The following is a 24,555-nucleotide window of genomic DNA, read 5'->3' on the forward strand; positions in this document are numbered from 1 at the left end:
CATTCGAAAAGAAAAAGTGGCATATTTAGATAATATGGACGTTAAAGATGATAATTTTGAGAGTCTAAATGAAGAAATGGAAGTGAACTTAGCTGAATTACAACCCGAGCCAACTTATCAATGTCAATTATTAAAACCTGGGGAAAATAATACAGAGGCTAGTTCGAATAGGAAGTATAGTTTCGATGTAACGAAAGCCGATAAAATATTCAATATTTTATTGAAAGATAAGCAAATCACACTTCCAGAACATCATAAAATTCCTCCTTTTGAACAAAGAAAAGGGAAAAAATTTTGTAAGTATCACAACATGTATGGTCACTGGACTAACAATTGTGTACGTTTTAGGGACATGATCGAGAAAACGATTACTGATGGTCGCTTGGCTTTCAAGGAGAAGGAAATGAAAATCGATACTGATCCATTCACTACACAAGCAGGATATGTGGAACCTCTCCCGATGGGGATCAATGTGCTAGAAATCAATATGGTTGACTTGGTTGTGAACGAGGAGGAAGTTGTCGAACCTATTACGGATGAAAACTGGAAGAGCTCTTAGACGAGTTCGCAAAAGAGGAAGAACCCATTTATCCGAAAGAAGGTGACAGTTTGCTTGATATCCTTTCAAGGAATAAAGATGATGATTGAGAAGTTATGTTTTGTCCGAGATGTAGCGCTGTATTTGATAGATCTGCGGCTAAGGCTTTCGAGGAGTTAGAATTATGAAAGGGTATAAAGCTGAGAAGGCTCGAGGAAAGTCGAAAGTGAACACTGGCATAGTAATGCGACAAGTTCATATGCCACAAGGCAATGCTCCTATGGCCCCCATCGGAAAGAAGGAGATGTACAACTCCTCCCGAGTTGGTAATACATACCTGCCAAATGCGCATGTTCCCATTGGGAAGTGGACTACTCCACAAAGGCCTAATGTTGGAGTGGGTCGAGGAAAGCAAATTGTGAACTACTCGAAACACCCATTTTCTGGAGGACCCAGATTCATGTCGAACATGCAGGGAGGATATGGAAGGGGAATTAAATATCCTTTTAATGGCCTTACCAAGACTCAGTGGAGAAGGCAACAGAGAATGAGAAAGGCAACTTTTGAGGGACACAAAGGTAATCAATTTTTGATTCTTGTACCATACGAAGGAGAGGCGTCTAAGAAGTTCACAGAGGATGAGGAGGACTTGATTACGAATTGTTTTGAAAGTGGCTTCGAGGAATCCCTCGAAGATATTTGTGGAGTGGTATCAATCCTACCTTCTAAATACGCTGAAGCAATGAAATCTTTGAATGAACAGGAGGACATACACCGGGAAGATTTTTTCGGTGACCCTAACTATGAGTCAAAAATAGTATGGGTGAATCAAATCTCTCGAGTCATTCCAAAGTTTAACTCAGATGTGTTCAATTCACCTACCCAAGAGACAAAGGACCATCTGAAACCATTATTGTTGACCCTTATGATCAAAGGAGTTGAAGTCAACAAAGTCCTAGTGGATGGAGGTGATGCTATAAACATACTCCCACAAACAATGCTGAAACATTTTGGGAAGACTTTGGTAGGTCTGAAACCTCACAATATCCTTATTTCTGACTGTGCGGGAAAATCTTTGCAACCAGAAGGAATGATATTGTTGGATGTCCAAATTGGTAGTGTGAAAAGGACCACCATGTTTATTGTTACTCCCTCGAAAGCTAACTTTAATATGCTGCTGGGAAGAGAATGGATCCACGGAATGAGAGCAGTACCGTTGACAGTGCACCAGAAAGTCTTTTTCTGGAATGATGACGAACACCTAGAAGTGTTGGATGCAGATCAAAAAGAGTATGAGACGGGAATGTATTTCATGGATCAACAAATTACTGCATTCGCGAAAACTAAGCCTTTCGATGCCCTAGATCCATATGTCATGGAGGAAGAAGAGAGTGTTAAGAAGACATTCTGTTGGGATATTCGAAGGGGATTTGTTATTCATAGAGCCAAAACTGAGTCGGCTCAAGTGCGAGAATGATGAGACAAGATCCCTATTCGAGCTTCTTAGCTCGAATTTCGGCCTACATGGTCGAAAGAATGGCCAACGAGGCCGATGAAAGTAGTGAGGTCGAAATGGCCCAAGGGGGCATACATTCGATGAAGGTCGAAAAGACAACGGCCACGAAGGCCGAAGAAAAAGAGGAAAACCAAAAAGAGTTAATCGAAACAGCTGAGAAAGAGTCTCTCGGAGTAAGGATCGAGGATGAATAGAGTAGGGACTCTGAAAGAATCGAAGAAAGACTCGATTGTGTCTTTAACGATGCTCCTCTAGGATTCAAGAAAATGGAAAATGATGGGCTTAAAGTGGAATCTCAGGATCCTTTGGAGGAAGTCAATCTGGGTACAATCGAAAAGAAGAGAATCACCTATATTAGCAAACTAGCAAAGGAGAGTTTTAAAGAGAAAATCGTGCAAGTCCTGCACGAATATAAAGATTGCTTCACGTGGGATTACGAAGAAATGTCTGGTTTGGATCAAAATTTAGTGAAACATAGGTTACCTATGATCTTGGGGAAGAAACCAGTGAAACAAAACCCACGAAGGTTTTCTCCACAGGTGATCGAAAAAATCAAAGAAGAGATCGAGAGGCTACTGAAGTCCAAATTCATTCGTACCTCGAGATACGCCGATTGGGTATTAAACATTGTGCCTGTTATAAAAAAGAATGGAAAAATGAGGGTATGCATCGATTTTTGAGATTTGAATGCAGCTATGCCTAAAGATGTATATCCCATGCCTATTGCGGAAACAATAATTGACGCCGTCACAGGTAATGAATTTTTGAGTTTATTAGATGGATATTTTGGGTACAACCAAATTTATATTGCTAAAAATGATGTGTCGAAAACTGCTTTTAGGAGCCCAGGTTCTTTGGGGACTTACAAATGGGTAGTAATGCCTTTTGGCTTGAAAAATGCTGGGGCAACATATCAAAGAGCAATGAACTTAATTTTTCATGACCTAATTGGAAAATTCATGCAGGTTTATATTGATGACATAGTGATCAGATCGAAACGAAAAGTGGATCACATACAACACCTGAAATTGTCTTTCGAGAGAATGAGGAAACATGGGCTGAAAATGAATCCATTGAAATGTGCTTTCGGTGTTTCAGTGAGGGATTTCCTAGGGTTCGTCGTACACCAGAAAGGAATTGAAGTAGATAAGAACAAGACTCGGGAATCATGAAAACTAAGCCTCCTTCGAATAAGAAGGAGTTATAGTCTTTGTTAGGTAAGATAAATTTCCTTCGAAGATTTGTTTCGAACTGATCAGGAAAGACTAAGGTGTTTTCCCCTTTGTTACGTCTGAAAAAAGAGGAAGAATTTCGATGGGATGAAGATCATCAAAAGGAATTCGAGGAAATCAAGACTTATTTGATCAATCCTCTAATGATGGTGCCACCCTCTAAAGGAAGAAAGCTAAAATTGTATGTCTCGATTCAATGGTTCGACTATTGCGGGTATGTTGTCGCAAGATGACAAGAATGGTATCAAAAGGGCCATTTATTACATCAGTAGGATGTTAGTCGAGGCAAAAATTAAATACAATCCTTTAAAGAAGTTATGTATGAGTTTATATTATGCTTGTACAAAGCTGAAGCATTATATTAAACCTTATGATGTATTTGTATTCTGTCGAAATAATGTGATTAAATATATGTTATCAAAACCTATTCTTCATTCTCGAGTTGGAAAATGGGCACTTTCACTGACCGAGTATTCGTTAACGTTTGTTCCCCTCAAAGCCACAAAGGGACAAGTAATCATTGATTTTCTCGTGGATCACTCGAATTTAACAGAAAAAGGTTAATTATTTAACCACGAAATCATGGGAACTATTTTTTGATCGATCGAAACACGAGTTAAGAGCAGGAATCAGATTACTGATTATTTCCCCAGGTGGAATCCCCACCAAATTCTCACTAAGAACAAAATCCGAATGCTCGAATAATGAAACTGAATATGAAGCATTGATTACTGGGCTAAAATTGCTTAAGGATTTGGGGGCAAGGAACATAATCATTCGAGGTGACTCGTAACTCGTAATTAAACAGTTAACTCGAGAATATAAATGCATGAATGAAAAGTTACTCGAATGCAAGTCTCGAGCTACAACTTTGTTAAATTCATTCGACGAAGTCCAATTAGAACATATCTCTCGTAACGAGAACGAAATTGCAAATGAATTAGCTCAGATTGCATCCAGGTACAAGATAAGCAGGGAATGTCTCGAATCTTTTGTTTGTATATGGAATGAGTTGAGTGACAAGCACAAATGCCTCACCATTGACACCTCAACCATTCAGGACTGGAGGAAAGAGCTAATCGAGTATCTGTAAAGTCTAAATTCGCAAGCTGAAAGAAAAATTAAATATCGAGCTCTCAATTATGTGATGTTGAACGATGAATTATACAAGAGAGGCTTCGATGGAGTTTTGTTTAAGTGCCTTAGAAATCATGAGAGCTACATAGCCATGGTAGAGGTACATGAAGGTATTTGTGGTTCTCATCAAGCGGGGGAGAAAATGAAATGGACTTTGTCCAGAAAAGGATACTTTTGGCGAAGCATGTTCAAAGACTGTATCGAATTTGCAAAAGGTTGTGAGGAATGCCAAAAACATGGTCCAATACATAGACTACAAGCAACTGAGTTGCATGTGATTGTGAAACCTTGGCCATTTCGAGGTTGGGCAATTGATGTAATTGGTCAGATCCATCCTCCGTCAGCAAAAAACCATAAGTACATAATCGTGGCCATCGATTATTTTACGAAGTGGGCGGAAGCAATTCCTGTGAAAAAAGTCGACTAGAAAGAGGTGATAAACTTTATTGAAGACCACATTATATTTCGACTCGGAATACCCCAGACAATAATGACAGACCAAGGCACAATATTCACAGGTCGAAAAGTGGTGCAATATGCTCAGTCAAGAGGAATCAGACTGGTTTCTTCGACACCCTACTATGCACAAGCTAATGCCAAGTCGAGGCTGCTAACAAAGTGATCATAGCTTTGATCAAGAAACATATTTCAGGGAAACCTCGAAATAGGCATGAAACATTAATGCAAGTTTTGTGGGCTTACAGAAATTCACCAAGGAATGCCACTCAAACTACGCTATACAAGTTGGTTTATGGTCACGAAGCGATTTTGCCTATTGATATCAACTTACAATTTGTTCACGTACAAAGGCAAAATGAGTTACCAGTCGAGGATTATTGGAACTTAATGTATGATGAACTAATTCGACTAGATGACGAAAGAATGATAGCCATGCAAAATGTCATTCATCAAAAATAGAAAATAGCTCAAGTTTACAACAAAAAGGTCAGGAACAAACAATTTTCGAGTGGAGACAGTCTTAAAAGTTATCCTCCCAATGGACTAGAAATCTCGAGATCGTGGAAAATGGTCCTATAATTGGGAAGGACCGTTCGTCATTGAAAGAATTTACTCGAACAATGCATATTTGATCAAAGAGATAAATTCGAGAGATACGAGTAAAGTGATCAATGGAAAATACTTGAAGAAATTTCATGAAAGTAGCATGTACTGAGACGAGTGTTCAAAGAGATAAGCAATAAAGGTACAAGTGAATAAATATTAAAATATAAATAGGCATCTCTCAGTTTCTCGATCACTTGCAGAATTTGGATTTAAGTGCTTCATATGCCTGATATGCTTGATCGAGACTTTGTTTCCGCGAAGCACACAATATCTCCAATCTTCTCTTTTGATCCAATGACTTCGAGAGTCTGAGAGATATGCCTTTTACTTCTTCCCGCAAACCCTTTTGCTTCAACATGATCTCTTGGCTTTGAAGCTTCAAAGTAGCATGTTTGGACTTGATCGAATCAGGCTCTCATTGCAGGACAGCAAGGGTACGCTCCATCTCTTCCTCAGATTGCTTAAGCTTCATCAATTCTAGAACTATCTGAGAAGTGGAGTCCTTGATCGAAAGAAGTTATTTTTTGAGCTTTTCCAATTTGGTTCGATCCTCTTCAGTATCAGCCTCAATTTGAGCCATCTCCTGATTCAAAGTGGACCACTTCGTGTGCAATTCGGAGGCAGCAACAAAAGTATGCGCATATTCGTTTAATTCTGTGGTTACCTTCGGAGGAAGATTAGGAAATGCATTCAAATCATCAATAATATGCTCAATCTCTATTTTGAATTAGGGATCCATGAGATTTTCTTGTGTTTTCCCCGAGGCCGAGGTTCCGCTAGTCCAATTCTCTAGGACCTCAAAAATGTCATTTTAAGCAGCTTCGTCATCAAAGAAGCTTATGAGGTCTATGTCATCAGGAGGAATAGAAGCTAGCAAAGTGTCGGAGGGGACAACATCAGTTGAGCTCGCAAGTTGGCCGGAGGGAGGAGTTTGTTTATCCTCAGAGGTTACTTCTAGACCTGCATAAAAAAAAGAGGAAATTTTATCACGTCGAAGGTAATCTTTAGAATAAGCATGATGCCCAAGAAACAATTACCCACCTTGGCCAGAGGACACCCCTGTGTCGAAATTGAAAGAGGGTGCATCGCCTTGCAAAGGACCCAGAGGGGAAGGTTCGACGGTTGGCACGACGACAGGAATAGTGGTCATAAGAACATTGGAAGAAACCGCCTGTTAGGAAAAGCATTGTAACAATGCACAGGTTCGAGAACAGCCAAAAATGTGAAATCGAAAGTCAACAAAATATACCTCAAAAGGACGTTCAGGAGGAGACACTGATTCACGTATTTCGATAACATCTCGAGAAGGTGGAGCAATGGTAGGAGAAGTAGAGGTACTTCGAGGGCTCTCAGAAGAAGATTCAGATACCTCTAAATCCACCTTTTTCTGAAAAGGAGTAATTATTACAAAGGATGAAATCGAATCAAGAGAAAAATAGTGAAGGTTGTTTGTACAAAAAAGCAAGCACATTACCTGAACAGGGGATTTCATGGCATCCTTCATAAGCTTCTCGACGGGAACCTTCGGTCTAGGGATAGACCTTGTCAAAATTGCTTTTTGTTTCCCTTTGTCTCCGGAAGACCTCCAAGTGGTGGAAACCTGAAAAATGTCGAAAGGCAAAGAGGTCAGAATGGCGTTCGAGTAACAATTTCAATTACGCCCAGAAAGATAACTTACAGATTGACCACTCTAGGAGTCCGAACAGAGTTTTTTTCTTAGGAACTTCAGCCTCTTACAAAGAACAAATGCTGATACATGAACGGCCATAGATTCAGTACAATTCCAGAAGAAGGGACGTATTTTTTTGTTCTTACCTTCGAGCGAGAGCGAAGTCGATCAGAAAGATTCTTGCGTTTTTTAGGCTTCAACGAAGTGTTGTCTTCGTCATCCTCTGAAGCTATCTCCCGGGGTTGAGTGTCCTCTTGGTGTTGAGGAACTTTTTGGGTAACAGAAGCTGAACGCGAGAAAATCAAAAAATGAGTAGAGATGTAAGATTAAAAGCCAGCATAAAAGGAAAAGAGGCAAAGTTTAATTGCCAGGATAGACAACAGTATTGTCAACCCAGCACAAAGGCCATTGTTTATCCCTGGGAAAATCGTACATAGAACATCTCGCACTCGTCACTCGATCCTTAACAAGAATATTCTTGTTATCCTCATACGAGGGATCAAGATCTCTCACCCAAGGAGGATAATCAAGACGTTTCGCGAGACTAAAAAGGGCATTGGGAAAAGGAAGTATGTTCTTAGGACAAAACTTTTCAAAATCAATTTGACCCTGAGGATCAATGACTTTGTTTCGACGGATGTTCCGTTGTACTATTCTAGACAGGGATAAAGAAGAGTCGAAAATAGTTCGAAACATATTGTCGGAGCGATAACAAACTCGGTAATATTGTTTGAACTGATAAATAATGTTGCAATTATCATAAATACCTAAGATCTTCGGGCCCTACAGAGAAAAAGGAGAATTCGTAAGTTTTCGAGAGAAGTCCTCGAAAGTAAGCATCTTGTCGGTGTAATACCCACACCACCATCGAAGGTAGCACTTAGACACCAAAAATGCAGAAAGAAAAGAACAAGGAGTGAGGAGAAGGCGTCAGGACGAATTTCAAAAAACCTTCATAATCCACATCTTCTACACAGATATTTGAATCAATTCGATCCTTTGGATGAAGAGGTGTTGGTCTGATTTGACAAAGCCCAAATTGATGGGCAAAGAGTTGAGGCTGATAGGGGTAAACTCTCACATCCCTTTGTTTCATGTAAGTAAAGATGAGATCCCAAGATAAGAATCCCATCCAGATTTTGACCATCTCCTGGGACATTTGTCCTACCTAATTATTGCCAATTAACTAGGAAGGCCTTTCCAAATCAGAGCGGATGAAAGGAGCCAAATCAGTCGAGAACTCCTCGAATTCAAGAATGGCCTGGACATAACGGGCAAAACCATCAATAGATCTTTTCTTAGGAGTCAAAGTAGTCAAGCGGGCGCCTTCGAGAGAATATCGAATGGAGGCTTGAAGAGGAAGAAGCTTCAGTTTCATATCGAAAATGGCATTAAGCCATAATTGCAAGAGCCAGAGTGGCCCTATGAGGTTTCGAGGGCCAGTTTCTCAAAATAAACTTTTCGAGGCCTCGTCGAGGCAAGTATAAAAAGAGGCAAGTAATAACTTGCTCAAGCAAACCTTTTTCTTAAGATGCAAAGCCTGGGCGAGTGTGTAGTAGTACTTGGGAACTTGCAGAGAAGGGGTACAAAAGACATAAGCAGACAACCAATAAAGTAAGAAGGAAATGTGCTCAGAGTCAATGATAGGAGTACCTTCTTTGTCATGCTGTGCACTGATAAAGGCAGAATATGTCTTTTTATCTCAGACGATCGAAGTATCTTTCATCAAAATCACTTCTTCGAGAGTGTCAGGAAGATAACGGTCCCCTAAGGGCTTCAACCCCATAATGGCAGCGATATCCAAAAGAGTCAGGCAGACAAAACCACAAGGAAATTCAAAAGCACGAGTTTCCCTGTTCCAAAAGAAAATAACAGATAGCAACATCTAGGGATCGAAGACGTTCAAGTTGTATTTCGACAACTAAACAAAATCAAATATTCCAGCCTCCTTCCATTCAGACTGCTTCGAGGTCTCAACACGTTCCAACCATTGAATGTGTTTATCCTTAGGAGGAGGAAAAACCTGAAATATCATGGTAGTATTCGAAAAAGGGAAAGGTCGATGGTGGGAGAGTAAACGAAAGGAAGAGTGGAATCATCTTCTGGAAGCAAATCATTATGAGTTTTCTTCTTGCTCGGATTCAAATAGGAGCCTAGAAAAGAATGCATTGACCCATCAAAAAGTGAAAAAGGAAGGAGTACCCGTGATTGGAAAATTTTGAGACTAGCTTCCTCCATGCCATGGATAGGAACGAATGGGTTAGCCCCTTCGCTCAAGGTAGAAATAGTCGCATTCTCGGCCAGCAAAGGTACGAAAGGAGTAAGAGAAACGATCGAGGCCACAGGGGTAGTCATAGACACGGACGCAGCGAAAGTTGCCATGAGAACGAGAAGAAGGTGAAGAAATCGAAGGTAAAAAACAAAATGAGTGCGAAGAAACAGTAGAAAGTACCTAGGAGGACAAGGTGAAATGTTATATGAAAGAGCAAAATGGGCCAAAGCGCAGTAAAAGCCCGCTGTGAAATTCAAAAAAGGGGGGATTCAAATTTTTGGTAACTGAAAATATTCACTAACGGACAAAATTTGAAAGTTTGCGTCAGCATATCCCTGGAAAGCAGAATCAGTGCCGCCAAATTTATTATAGTAGGAACGAAAAAGGAGAAATTTGGAATTAATGATGTTAGGGCCATTTAATTCTCGCGAAGAGTACAACGCTCTAGGGTCTTATGAGAGAAAGAAAATTGGGGCGTTGGAAAACATTCTTTCTCAACTACCTCGAAACAAATGTTTTCCAGGGGGCATTTGTTAGTACCAAGAATTGAATTCGGTGATACTCAAAATACAAGGGTACTCGAAATCTTAGGTGATCGGAAAATGGCAAAGAAGTTTCTGAAGAGGAGACATACGGAGCCTGGAGAGAATCTAGTGATACGCAAAGACGTTTTTCGTGAAACTCTCGAAATCTTTAAACCAGGAAAGATGTTGATCATGAAAAAGGCTCACAGCCTTGCAACCTCTCAAAGTACGAGAAAAATCAAGAAACATTCAAGTATACTTTTCTTTGGTCACTCGAAATCCCAGGGATCCGGATGTACACGAGCATGCTTTACAACCTCTCAGAATGAAGAACTTAAAGGAGACACGATTTAAGAGCGGTTGAAGTAAATCATGGGATAAGTGTCAAAGATTGCAGAGCGGTTTGGGGAAGTTATGAACGGTTCCAAGAGTTATCAAAAGACGTGCCCGACAATGAGCCACAATGTGGAAGTTTAGAGCGGTTATACGTTTTCGGAGCACGTCAGATACAATTATCTTTCCCAAATCTCTATAAATTAACGAGCCATGCTCGTAGCAAAGGGTCAGAAATCACACACCCACAATTATCCTTACAAATTGTAATTCTGTTATCATCTAATGAAGGATATGATTTCTGCAGTCAATATACATGTCATTTGTTCGGTTCACGTTAACACTTACGTGCATGAAATTGATTGTATGATTAGCATAGATATTCTGTTATGCTAAAACAATTAGCATAGATATTCTGTTATGCTAAAACAACATCCTAATCAATTAACTTTGTTGTTTGTACGATTTTATCACTAAAAGTCTTCGAATCTGCCATGTCACGAACACGCATAAATTGAAATCGCGTTAGTTCGAATAAAAAGAACCTACGAAAAAAATCCTCCACAAACAACTATAAAATTTTAAAATTATTTAAAGATTCCATTAAAATTTATTGGTATTCATTTGAAATTTTTTACAATTTAAAACATTTTATTGGTATTCAAAAAATATAAGAATTTTAAAGAATTGTTATATTAGAAAAATTTTGAAAGAGTTTTTAGTGATATCTATAAATATCAAATTCATAAAATAATCTCATGCAAATCTATTAGATTTTGGAGGATTTTTTAAAATAACTTTTCAAATACTTTAAAAATTTTCAATAAACGTTATTTAATTTTAAATAATTATTTTATATGATTTCATCACACCCCAATACAAATTATTAATAAGATATAAATTATTAATAAATATTTTAATAAGACAGACCAAACAATCTAGAATCCCTCTCGTGTAAGAGTATCTGCAATGGGAGTTGCTTATAAGCAACTCCTGTGTCACATCACTGTCATATCAGCTTTGACCCACTTTATAAGTTGCTTAAATTTTAGCAAAGTTAATTCTACAAACAACTTTGTTAAAATTTAAACAATCCATAAAATGAGTCGGAGTTGATGTGACAGTATCGTGACATAGGAGATTGCTTATAAGCCACCTCCATCAAAGATGTTCTAAAACGATGTTATTGCTAATGTCACTTTCAGTTTGGGTGTACCCGAATCTTGTGTTTATAAACATAACTAAGGGTAGAACGAACCAACGAACCCAAATCGAGTAAGTAATTATTAAGATGGCGCAAGTGAGGAACAAGCAAGTGGTTCTTAGGAACTATGTCACTGGTTTTCCCAAAGAATCCGACATGAAAATCGTTGAAGGGACCATAACTTTGAAGCTTCCAGAAGGTTCCAAAGAGGTTTTGCTAAAAAATCTCTACTTGTCTTGTGATCCATACATGCGACTCATCATGACCAAGGGCTCTGCTTCGGATTTAGGTGCCTTCACCCCTTCCTCTGTAAGTCATCAAACTTATTATTATTATTATTAAATTAATTACATTTTTAAGTCATTCCAAATATTGTTATTATGTGTTGTTTTGATAAATTTTTTCAAAGTAGGAAAGAAAAATATAAAGAAAAAATAAAATAATATTTTTCACAAGTTAAAATAAGTTAATTTGCAAAAATGTTTTCTTATCAAATTTTTCGAAATCTTATCTTTAACTCGGACATAAGTTGGTTTTTGTTCAAATAGTAGTTAATTTTGATTTTTTTCTTTATATACTTTTCTTATAAAAGTCTTTCTAGTGAAACTTACTCAAATAAATTTTATGGGATTTTTGTCTCTCAAATTTTAAGAATTATGTCAATCGAGTTTTTTTAGATTTTTTTTTCTTTTCACAGTCGAGTCTCTCTGTTTTTATTATTTTGAAAACAATAATTTATTTGCCAACGTTATCAGCATAACAATCAAGTCAGCGTTAGTAGAGTTCAGATGTGTTTTTATAAGCTTTAACTGGGCCATTATATTACTCAAGTTAATTATCATAGTTAATAGAATAGTAGATTAAGCCTAACTCAATCTTACAAAAACGGCCTGTAAGGTGAGGGTTGCTTTCCACTTTTATATATTCAATTGCCTAATTTCTAGTCGATGTGAGACTTGAGTTTTTTTCAATAATAGTTAATTTCGTTAAATATTATGTAAATTTGAGATAGAATTAACTGTTCTTTTTCTTCTTCTAGTTCCTTATGCTACTTCTTGCTTAAGACATGTGCTTGATGAAAATTTTGTTTTGGAGTACTAGAAAGAGCTGCTGAGTGGGTTGCATGCGTAACACTTTACCCTTCTTTTGTTATGAAAACTGTAATAGTTTAATCAAGGTTGTTGTCGATTATGTTACACGGATACCGGTAAGGGACTATAGTGTCCTCGATTCCAACACTCTTTCGGAACGAACACATTATAAACGAGTCTCGAATTGTTATTTCACGTAATAAGAAAAGAAAAAAAAATCTTGATAAAAACATAAATAAGGGAAAGAATCGTTCTCATCTTTCCTTTCATGTAATAAAAAAGAAATTTTTTTAATAAAAATAAAACAATAAAAGAAGAATTCAAGATTTAAAAAAAAATTATTATAAAATATAATATCTCTTAATAATTTGTTTTTGAGATTTAATAAATTATTGTCATATTAATATATAATTTTTTTATCATGTTACTTGTATTATATAATATTATATATATATAGACGTTGTGTTCATATGTTCTATATTTTTTTATTTTGTCATATCACTATATACTATATTCATGATGATGTCATCGTGTCTAAATTCATGCTACATAGGCTATTAATCAGGAAATTAATTTGCACTATCAAAAAAAAATTATTATTTTTTCTTTTTTACGAAAGCATATTTTAACCATAAATAAATGTAGCCACTGACTGTTGAGTAATTGCAGCCATTGACAGGATATGGTGTGTCTAAAGTCCTAGAATCCGGACACTCAGATTATAAGAAAGATGATTTAGTGTGGGGCTTTACTAAATGGGAAGAGTACAGCTTAGTCTCTTCAACTCAAATACTTTTTAAAATTGAGCACACTGATGTTCCACTTTCTTACTATACTGGAATTCTTGGTATGTATTTAACAATTTTATTTTATTTAGATTCTTAACAAAGGATGCTCTTGATGTCAATGAAGCCTCAATTTATGTGATAAACGGATTCTTTCTTTGTCTGTATCATTAAGATATTGGTTAACCATCACAGAAGAGACTTATTTGATTGTTTATTCATTAAAATATCTGCTTAACCAGCTTTGGATTGGAGGAGGAAAATTATATGACCTTTATATTCATTTGGGCTTCATAGCTTATTTTATTTATTTATTTATTTATTTATTATTATTATTATTATTATTATTATTATTATTATTATTATTATTATTATTATTATTATTATTATTATTATTATTATCTTCTACAACCATGTCTAATTGATAAATTCATCCCTGTAATATGAGGTCAATCTAGTACTTTCAAGTTCAATTTCAGTTTGACTAGCAGAAGTGACGTCTTACGAGTATAAATTAGTCTTTAGTTATCAATTGAGATATTATATGGACAATGTTCATATACCAAATAAACTCTTTTACTTATCGTATTTATGTCATATTATGAGTCTTTTTGAATAGATATAAGTATTTATAAAAGTTTCTTTACTAGAAAAAAAATTTATTTATTTTCAATAGAGAAACTCTTTTAATCTTATCCAAACAGACTATATTATGTTTTGGTATTTTAGTATACATTTTGTGTCTTCACAAAAAATCTTTGCAAGCTTATTATGGATGTTTGTGGCTTATGATCCATGTTGTTATTTTCTTCTTTGAGCACAGGTATGCCTGGGGTAACTGCTTATGTTGGTTTCTTTGAAATAGGCTCTCCTAAAAAAGGAGAGAATGTTTTCATTTCAGCTGCCTCTGGTGCAGTTGGTCAACTTGTTGGTCAGTTTGCAAAATTGACCGGTTGTTATGTTGTTGGAAGTGCTGGAAGTAAAGAAAAGGTAGTTTTCTAATTATTATTATTATCATAGGTGCCCTGAATAAATGATAAATTAGCATAAAAAGTTTTGTTATTTTCAATGACACCAATGAAACTCTTACTCCAGTGATTAAAAAAAAAGTTGTCTTTTCCGCTAGGAGGGGCTGAATTACACCAAGTAATTTACATAAATACCCTTTTCAAATACCAAGCTTTGTGATTCTTTTTCTTGATTATGAAGTACCTTGATAAAGTAAACTTTGAGGCATGCATGCTGCATAATATTGGGATTTGCCAAGCTTGTAGGTAGCATTAAAGTACATGCTTTTCTTTGAAAAAAGGAGCATGTTATCTTGTATGTCATATATCAAGTTACATTCTTTAATGTTTTTTAACCATTCATATATATGTATTAATTTATTGATCTGTATTGATTTTTTTGCAAGGTATTCCTCTATTCTCTAATTGTCCAACTCCAACTCTTCTCATTTCACCAATATACAGTAAATTTATGAAGAGAAATGTAGCAGAGAGTAGCAATAGTACTTGCTTCTTATAAATTTTGGAAGATAAACACATTTTTATAGTATGATTAACAAGACCAAAAATCAATTCAGTTTAGATTTGGCAATTAAAATAAAATATTTAGTCGTTCTTTCACTGAAAAGCATATCTTATGCAAAAAGGTGGATCTCTTGAAGAATAAATTTGGATTTGATGATGCCTTTAACTACAAAGAAGAACCAGATCTTGATGCTGCATTGAAAAGGTCAGTATTTAACAGTTTGTATGGGAGGTAAATTTTAATTTGATTTGTTTAGTGCCTTCAAAATTTTAGTTACTATACCTAGTACCATGATACTAACTAGTGACAAATGGATCTCAATTTACAAATCAGGTACTTCCCAGAAGGCATTGATATTTATTTTGAAAATGTGGGGGGAAAGACACTTGATGCTGTACTCTTGAATATGAGAGTTCATGGTCGCATACCTGTTTGTGGAATGATCTCACAGTATAATCTTACTCAATTAGATGGTATAACAAATTTAGCAAATATCATATTTAAGCGGGTTCGTATGGAAGGTTTTCTTGCAAATGATTTCTATCACTTATATCCCAAATTCTTGGAGTTTCTATTGCCTCACATTAGAGAAGGGAAGGTTGTGTATGTGGAAGACATTGTTGAGGGCCTTGAGAATGGCCCTACAGCCTTGGTTGGCCTCTTTAGTGGTCGCAATGTTGGTAAACAAGTGCTAGTTGTTGCTCGAGAATGAATCAAATGTTTTTGCTTGTTGGTTGTTTTGTGTTGATTATGAGTATGGACATTGAAAATTCCAATCATCTTCATCTGTGATGTTTGTGATAGTTTTGTGGGCAAGTGTTAGTTGAAATGTAATTCCCTTTTGTAACATTATGATTGAGTCTTTTGCATATGTAATATTGATACTTCTAAACTTCATGTCATGAAGATGATAATGGAAAGTCATTTTTTAAGATTAAATAAGACTGACCATTATCCAACTTTGGAAAAATAACTATCAAACTACTTCTTCAAAAGATAACCCCACCCTGATCCTATAAACCCTGTAATAATGCTAACAAAATATACTATTTTAACTCAACTTAAACAGTTAAACTATATACATGTTGCAAGGAGTGGACCACTGAAAGAAAGAAGAAAGGCTTAAAACAAATCAACACAAATGGACTTAAAATAACATCACATCAATCCTATCTCTTAGAAAACATGGTCAATTAACTTTGAAGGAAGTAAACAAAGGCATAATATTTGCACCCATTGTAAGGCAGAATACGAAGAGCACAATTATCTTGCGGGAGTTTTTGCAAGCATGAACTAGCCTAATACTATTCATTATGAATTCAAGTATTTTCTATACTACAATTACAATTGGGACAGTAGTTATTGTGACCCTTAATTTTAGCTTTTGATTCTTTAATATTCCAAATGCCTTTGTTTCTAACGCATTATTAATAGAAACTTCATGTAGGTCTGAATTCATGGCAACTATTCCTCTCCCCTAAAACTTTTGGTGCTAACTAATGCTAAATTAATAAATACTAAGCGTTAACACGTGTTTTGTAAGCATACATTGATCCTTAATTGTCAACTTTGGATACTACATGGACCTTGTTCATAGAAAAAAAAATGGTACTAGCTCAACCTATAAGAGTGTAAACATTCAAATTAATTAAAGAATTCTAACACTCAAAGCATGTATGCGCAAATAAAAAAGCAATATATATATTGGGTTCCTTGGAAATTTTCTAATTAACATTGAGTAGCGTAAACATTTATAAATATCAGTTTGGAATCTAGTAGTATATAGGAGCTAATTGAATAAATTTCTCTAAATACACATCTAAAAAACTATATTGGTGTGAGTTGAAATCAATTTTAATTTATGTAAAATCTTAGGAGAAATTTTTAGATACTCTTTAATTGTCTTAATTACCTTAATTTATATATAAAAGAAAATAATAAGCTTTATATATATATATATATATATATATATATATATATCCTATGTGAAAAAGATATTATTTAGAAATAGGAAATGTTCTTTATGATGTTAATTTGACATGGTTTCAGAGCGTACTATTCCTACCTCTTGTTCTGACCATTTTGATGATGAGTGCAATGCATGGATACTTGATTATGGGGCTATGGATCCTATGACACTTGATGCAACAAATTTTTTTGAACGCCCATGATACGATCTGATCTGCAGAAAGAGAAATATTGATTGTTTCCGACATTTGGTTCATCATTCCGTACAACTAGATAATCAGTAATGAGCACAAAATTAGAAGAATGAATAATTAAAAAGAAATGGTTGAACGTCACCATCCAAGCAAATTGATAAGTTAATAAGATTTACTACAGAGGTTTATTCCTTTGATAAGCACTAAGAAAAGAATTATCTCGAGACATAATAATCTCATTTTATGTCATCCAAAAGTGTTCACAAATAAGTAGGTAAAATTTATTTTTATATTATTATTAAATTAAAAGACGATTTTTTAAATTTAGAGTTTTAATGCTAATAAACGAAGTATTTTTATATAGAAGAAATGTTTGTAAAAACATCTTTGAGATATATTTTCGAAAAGGTTATCAAATAAAGTGTAAGACGTTATAAGTTAGATGAAGCATATAATCTGTCTTATATACATTAAATATTTATCTTTTATTGAGACTAATGGCAAAGTTCGCTTTGAATGTTTCATTCCTTAATAAATAGAATCAAAAGATCATCTCAAAACTCACAAATTTGTTAAAGAGAAGAACCATGCTTTCCATCATAACCAAATCCTTGAAATCATGGAGAAAAGCAGATAAAGTCACTATTATAGCTATTTTGCACCAACATTGCTTCTACAAGCTCCGTTTAGTATGAAAAGTTGATAAGTAGCCTCTTTGATCATATAAGAGGTACCATTTGGCAAAATACATTTAATGTTTGCATTAAATAAGTCAAACGATCACCTGCCATTATAAGGAAAGACAATGAAGATAAAAGATAACCTTCATAACCATTGTTATAAGGTTGAGCCTGAAGAAGATTGACTATAAAAAATACTCGTTCTTGAGTTTAGAAAGACTTGATTGTAAAAGAATACTTGGTTGTTAAACATGGAGAGGCTTGTTGTTAAAAGAATACTTGGATAGTTGCTTCAAGAGGCAAGTCATAGAATACTTAGGGTTAAACCAAAAGTGGCTTGTGAAAATAATACTTGTATATTTGTTTAAAGATAGTAAAACTCAATTTGGTTGGATTGAGAACTGGATGTAGTCTCGGTGGTTGAGGTGAACCTGATGGAGGACCATCTATGGGAAGTTCACACATGAAGACCATTGGACCTTTAACTAGGTTCATGGTTAGGAGGCTTGAGGAGGCTTCTATAAAGTAGGTGTTTCTTAGACCTATGCTCTATTTGAGCATTGAGTATGATTCCTCTATTTAGTCTCATAGTCTCTATTTTATATATCTTGTATAGTTTGAATTCTTTTCCCTTGTACATAGCAGATACATGTATAGGCTTATTTTTGCCTTTGTATTTGTAAGACACCTTTATCTTTCTTTATAGATCATACCCTTAGGATTTTAGGGTATGTTTCTTGAAGAATTTTACTTCATTTGACCTTATATTAAAGGTTATAGATTTTCATATTCTTAGTTTTAGTAGTGGGGTAGCAAGTAGCAATTGTGTAGGTGAAGCTAGCAATAAGGCATAGGCCAAATTTTACATATTAGGCTTGTTTTCAAGAATTGAGTTGATCATCATCTTCATATAATGAAAGGTTAAGCTACATGGATGATTCACCTTCTCTGATATGCTTTATACATCAAGTGAATTCATTCTTAATTCTTTGTACTGGTTGTTTTCTTAAGTAGGTTTCTTAAGAAGAGAGAATCTTGTAGTGGGGTGCTACAAGTAGGTGCTTCTTAGGGATTCAAGAAATGATTTCTTTAATAGTGTACATGTGTATTGCATGTGGTATTGTGATTGTAAAACTTCTGACATTAAAGATTAGTAGAAAATCTCAATTGGATTGATTAAGGACTAGATGTAGGTCAAAAGTGGATGTGGCTGAACCAGTATAAATTGGTTGTGCATATCTTTCTCCCTCCCTCTCTCTCTCTCTTTACACTTGAATTTACATTCTTGTATTTGTATTTTCGTTCTTGTTGTTATGTGTTGTGAGACATGTACATTGCATTAAGAATTGAGTAAGTTTAAAATTGCATTGAATCTGAACTAAGTATCCTATCTACAAGCTATAGGTCAACACACTTCTTTGGAAAGATTTAAAAAAGTTTTAAAAACCAAGATAGTTGTACAATAAAATTTGATAAACCAATTCACCCCTCCCTCTTGGTTAGGCCATCTTTTCTAACAATTGGTATTGATGGAAACCCCTTTGGAGAGACTAGATTGATGAAGTCTTCCTCTAAGTCTTCTTGAACGGATCTTTTCCTCTTGGCCTCCTCCTAGCTTTCTCAAAGACTTCCAATGATGTTAGAAGCTTTCTTCAAAAACACATAAAAGGGTAGAGAACCCCCTTGATGATGCCACACTCAAAGAGTGATAAGTCACTCCAAATCTCGTCACACTCAAGAGAGGATAAGAGAGATGGAACAAGTTTCAAGGATAGAAACAAGCTTTGAGAGAGAGAATTAGAAAAATTGCATCTAATTCATTAAAACTCAAAGTTAAAAGTTTAGCCAATACAAAGAAATCCTGTATATAGGAGTTTGATTGGCTTATGGTGTAAGTTAGACTAACAATGGTCAAGTGTAACCATGGTTAGGTATCTTGTACTTAAGCTAAACAATCCTAGTTAACTTTCTACAAGTCTAGTTAGTTGTCTAGAAGCTTATGGAGAAAGCTAAGCTAATCCTAGTTTAAGAATAACCTAGGTTAGCTTAAGTTAACTCCAACTACTTAACCTAATTATTACAACTACTAGACTAATGATTACTTTGACTAGTTTGTTGAGATGTCACTATCAAAGCCATGTGACTTATTTAACAAGCTTGGATGGCTTGTTCATTAAACTTGGACGTCCAAACCACTTGCTTAAGCAAGTGGATGTCCAACCTTAATGGGCTAGAAAAATGTTTGGGCCATCCAAGCCCAAATAAGTCTATGGCCTAGGCTAGTTACACCTTTCCTAAACTACTAATTACACCCTTAAAGAAAAATACAAGGACAAAATTTTTTATACTACTTGACCCAAAATACATGGTCAAAATATCCCATACAATCACTATTAAAAATGTAAGATAACAATAGGAGCCCTTAAGGTAGGATAGACCTCCAAATGTAGGGTACCTTACAAAATAAGGGTAAATGTCCTACAATACTTCAGACCATCTTTATCATTCATCACCCTTCTTGGTTCTTTTTCTACCAAATGGATCCTTGGGATGTAGGTTTACATCAAGTATCTAGAGCTTGTTCTTGAAAATTAATCAAGAGTCTTTAAAAATGGTTGGTAGTAATCTTCCATATGGTGAAGGAGTTTCAATACGTAGACCGCTTATTTTCAATGATGAAAATTATATGTACTGGGAAATTAGAATTAAAATTTTCATAGAAGTAATTGACATAGCTATATAAGATGCTATTAAAAATGGTCCATACATTCCTATGAGTGAAGAAAGAGGAGAGAAGAGAGAAAAACATTAGAGTGAGTGGAGTGATAATGAAAAAAAACACTATAATTATAGGGATAAAAACATCATCACATCAGCATTAACTCATGATGAGTTTTTTATTTATTTTATAATTTCTCAATGTAAATCATCTAAAGAGATTTGGGACACATTACAAGTTACACATGATGGTACAAATGATGCAAAAATGTGTAGAAAACATACACTTGTTAGAGAGTATGAGTTGTTTAGAATGAAAAAGGTGAGAGCATATATGAATTTCAAAAATGACTTTCACGTCTTATTAATCACCTCATAGACTTTGGCAGGAGATTTAAGAAAGAGGAGCTAAATCTCAAAGTATTGTAGTGCCTAGATAGATCATGGAAAGCCAAGGTGACAACTATTGAAGAATCAAAGGACTTGACCTCAATGACATTGACCACTCTCTTTGGTAAGTTGAGAGAGCATGAACAGAAGCTACATATATTTGAAGAAAATGAGAAGCTAGACAAGAAAGGAAGAGGAGTCTTTTTAAAGGTGTCAACCTCTAAAAAAGGAAAGGAGATTGTTGAAGATTCAAGCTCCAAAGACTTGGAGTCAAAATAATTCAATCTCATGGTGAGAAAATTCAACAAATTCTTTAGGAGGAAGAAAAGAACAAGTTAAGGCTTTAAAAGGAATAACAAAAATGATGAAGGAAATGTCATACAATTCACTTGTTTTGAATATGGAAAACAAGGACATATTAAAGCTAATTCTCCTATCTACCTTTAGAAATCACAACAGGAGAAGAAAGATAAAAAGTAAAACAAAGGAAAAAAAAGCTTACATAGCATGGGATGATAATTACACAAGCTCTTCAAGTGAAGTTTCTGAAAATGAATAAGATAACTTGTGCTTAATGGTTGGGATAGATCAACAATGTATTGTAAGTAATTCAAATTTTGAATCTATTTAGGATTATGATCAATTACAAGAAGATTTCATTCAAGTACATGAAGAAGCATTAAGAGTATAAGCCTTAAATAGCAAGCTAAAAAAGAAACTTAGTTGGTATGAGAACACATTGATAAAACTTGAACAAGAGTTAAAAGATTTAAAATTAGTCCATGAAGCTCTTGAAACAATTAATAAATTCAATGAATGCTTTTGCACAACACCTCCCCCTCACATAAAAAAAAATGCTTGTGAAACTTGCTCTATTTTTAAAAAATAAAATTCTGATTTGAAAACCACATTAGCAAGATTCACAAATGGTAAAGAAAACTTAAACATGTTATTAGGAAAGGAAAGGTATATCTATGATATAGTTAGAATAGGATTTAATACAAACGAGAATGATTTTAAAAAGAAAACCACTAGCTTTGTTAAGAAATACATTAAACCATCTATTACATGCTTTTATTGTTGCAAGAAAGGACATACAATTAAAAATTGTTATACGATGAAATATGGTGTTCCTAGTGGTAAATACATGTGGATAGCTAAAAGGCAAGGGTTGAGTAGTAACATCCAAGGACCCAACACATGGGTACCTAAATCTGATTTTTGAATGTTGTTGTTGAAGTTAGACATGAAACACATAGAAGGGGGGTTGAATATGTGTGTGTTAGAACGAAGGAATTATATAATCATTTTCGCAAGAGTAATGTTCTTCGTCCAATGCACTTTTAAACACCAAACTGTTATACAAAATTTGCTTAACACAATGATACTGCGTCTGAAAGATTTATCATCCACTAAGGAAAATGGTTAGATAACAATAATGATTGTATTTTCCTTTTCAATATAGTTTCATATAGGGATGAGCAGTAGATAAGAATTTTCAGTGTAACATATTTGTTAAACATACTTTGCGTCTTCGTCTGAAAATTGGTTTTAATAAAGAATAGACATTAGACGAAGTTTTCAACATGGTTGGTCTATTAAGAAGAGTTTGTGTCTAAAATATAAATAGGACAGTGCAATCATTTTTATACTGGTTCGCTCAACTGAGCTACGTCCAGTCTCTTTCAACTAAAGAGTTCTACTAGATATCAGAATGAAGAACATTTGAGTATTATCGTCCAGTCCTAGACCTGAGTACTCTCGACCAGTCCTAGCCCGTCGACTTCACTCATCAACACTAGTATTCTTAAACCACTTATGGTTCCCCAAGTATTCTTGACAACTCCTGGCCCGTCGACTTCACTCATCAATGCTAGTATTCTTAAACCACTTCTGGTTCCCCAAGTATTCTCGACCAGTCCTAGCCCGTCAGCTTCACTTACTAGCGCTAGTATATTCTTATCAGCCACTTCTAGCTAGCAGTGAGTATTCTTTGACAAGCCCCTCCGGGCTTCCCAAGTACTATTTTCCCAGCCTCTTCATCCTTTAGATATGATAGGAGTACAGTCAAGTTTGAGTGTTTGGGTTACTCTCACAGAGAGGATACATATAGGATCTACACTCTCTAAGGTTTCACTTCCTTAGTCCTATAGAGATTCTGAGTGTGTGGGTTACTCTTTACAAAGAGGATAAATAAGGTTACTACACTCACTAAGATTTCCTTCCTAAAATACACTTGGGACACCTTAGAATACAGAGACGAATACAATGATACATTGTAGATTTCACTATGAAGAATCGATCTCTGATTTCTCTATTTTTTCTTTTGGGCTTGATATTAATTTTGGTACTTAATGTTCAGAGCCCTAGGGAAATACCTATGGTTATTCTTTCGTTGCTTCTTTGCTAGCCTTTCCAATTTGATGTTATTGCATACTTATAGGCCTGTAAAATTTGCCCGTTGCATATGTCCGTTGAAGATAATATAGTCGTTCATGACTAGTTTGATCCTTTCATTTAATGCATTTTATCTTGCATTAAATGTTGTTTTTATATTTTTAGACATTGCGAAGACTCCATATGAACTCTTTAAAGGAAGAAAACCTAACATGTCTTACTTCAAGGTGTTTGGATGTAAGTGTTTTATGTTAAATAATGGTAAATAACAACTTGGTAAATTTGATTCTAAAGTTGATGAATCAATCTTCCTAATGAACCTATAGAGAAAGCTAGTAAAGAGCTACCTAATGAGTGGAAAACAACTTGTGACCTATCAATTGACAACATTATTGGTGAAATAGGGAAGGGTGTATCCACTAGACATTCCATAAGAAACATTTGTAACACTATGGCTTTTGTGTCACAAATAGACCCAAAGACTATAGAAGAAGCTATTGTAGTTGAGCATTGGCTAGTTTCTATGCAAGAAGAACTAAACCAATATAAAAGAAATGATGTATAGGACTTAATTCCTTCACCAAGTGATCATCCTATAATAGGTTTTAAGTGGATTTTTAGAAATACGCTTGATGAATCTAGAATCATAATTAGAAACAAGGCTAGGCTAATTGCTAAGAGTTATAATAAAAAAGAAGACATTGATTATGATGAGACTTATGCTCCTATAGTAAGACTAGAAGCTATAATACTACTATTAGCATATGATTAATAATGGATTTTAAGATTTATCAAATGGATGTTAAAAGTACTTTCTTAAATGATTTTATTCAAGAAGAAGTATATGTTCACCAACGACTTGGTTTTGTTGATTATAAATTCCCAAATCATGACTTTAAACACAAAAAGGCACTCTATGGACTTAAACAAGCCCCTACGTCTTGGTATGAGAGATTGAGTAAATTCTTGCTTGATAATGATTTTGTAAGAGGTAAAGTAGATAACACTTTTTGAAAAAGTTTAGAAATTATACTATGCTTGTTCAAATTTATGTGGATGACATAGTGTTTAAACCTATCAATCCTTCTTTGTGTTAAGAATTTGCTAAGACAATGCAGGGTGAGTTTGAGATGTCTATGATGGGAGAATTAAGATTCTTTTCAGGACTAAAATAAATCAACTAAATAATGATATATTTGTAAGTCAATCCAAGTATTGCAATGAACTCTTGAAGAAATTTGGTATGGAAAGTTGTAAGAAGATGCCACACCAATTTCAACTTCATGTAATCTTAACATGGATGAGAAAG

General features: G+C 34.9%; 1 protein-coding gene across 1 annotated transcript; it reads left to right on the forward strand.

Moving 5' to 3' along the window:
* The first annotated feature begins 11,514 nt into the window (after nt 1–11,514).
* Nucleotides 11,515–15,841, forward strand: LOC109800713 (2-alkenal reductase (NADP(+)-dependent)). The gene is made up of 5 exons (XM_020361559.3): nt 11,515–11,799; nt 13,251–13,428; nt 14,190–14,356; nt 15,021–15,103; nt 15,233–15,841. The coding sequence occupies exons 1-5, from the start codon at nt 11,578–11,580 to the stop codon at nt 15,609–15,611; spliced, it is 1,029 nt and encodes a 342-aa protein (XP_020217148.1). The 5' UTR covers nt 11,515–11,577; the 3' UTR covers nt 15,612–15,841.
* The last annotated feature ends 8,714 nt before the right edge of the window (nt 15,842–24,555 follow it).

This window comes from Cajanus cajan, chromosome 3, assembly GCF_000230855.2.
Source record: "Cajanus cajan strain Asha chromosome 3, NIPB_CcT2T_4, whole genome shotgun sequence".
Lineage (NCBI taxonomy): Eukaryota > Viridiplantae > Streptophyta > Magnoliopsida > Fabales > Fabaceae > Cajanus > Cajanus cajan.

What these genes read in the sequence shown, in the direction of transcription:
- LOC109800713 (XM_020361559.3), top strand. Translation starts at nt 11,578, where the DNA reads ATGGCGCAAGTGAGGAACAAGCAAGTGGTTCTTAGGAACTATGTCACT. An exon ending in TTACTATACTGGAATTCTTG is followed by an intron (nt 13,429 to 14,189) that starts GTATGTATTTAA and finishes CTTTGAGCACAG; the next exon opens with GTATGCCTGGGGTAACTGCT. An exon ending in GTGCTGGAAGTAAAGAAAAG is followed by an intron (nt 14,357 to 15,020) that starts GTAGTTTTCTAA and finishes TTATGCAAAAAG; the next exon opens with GTGGATCTCTTGAAGAATAA.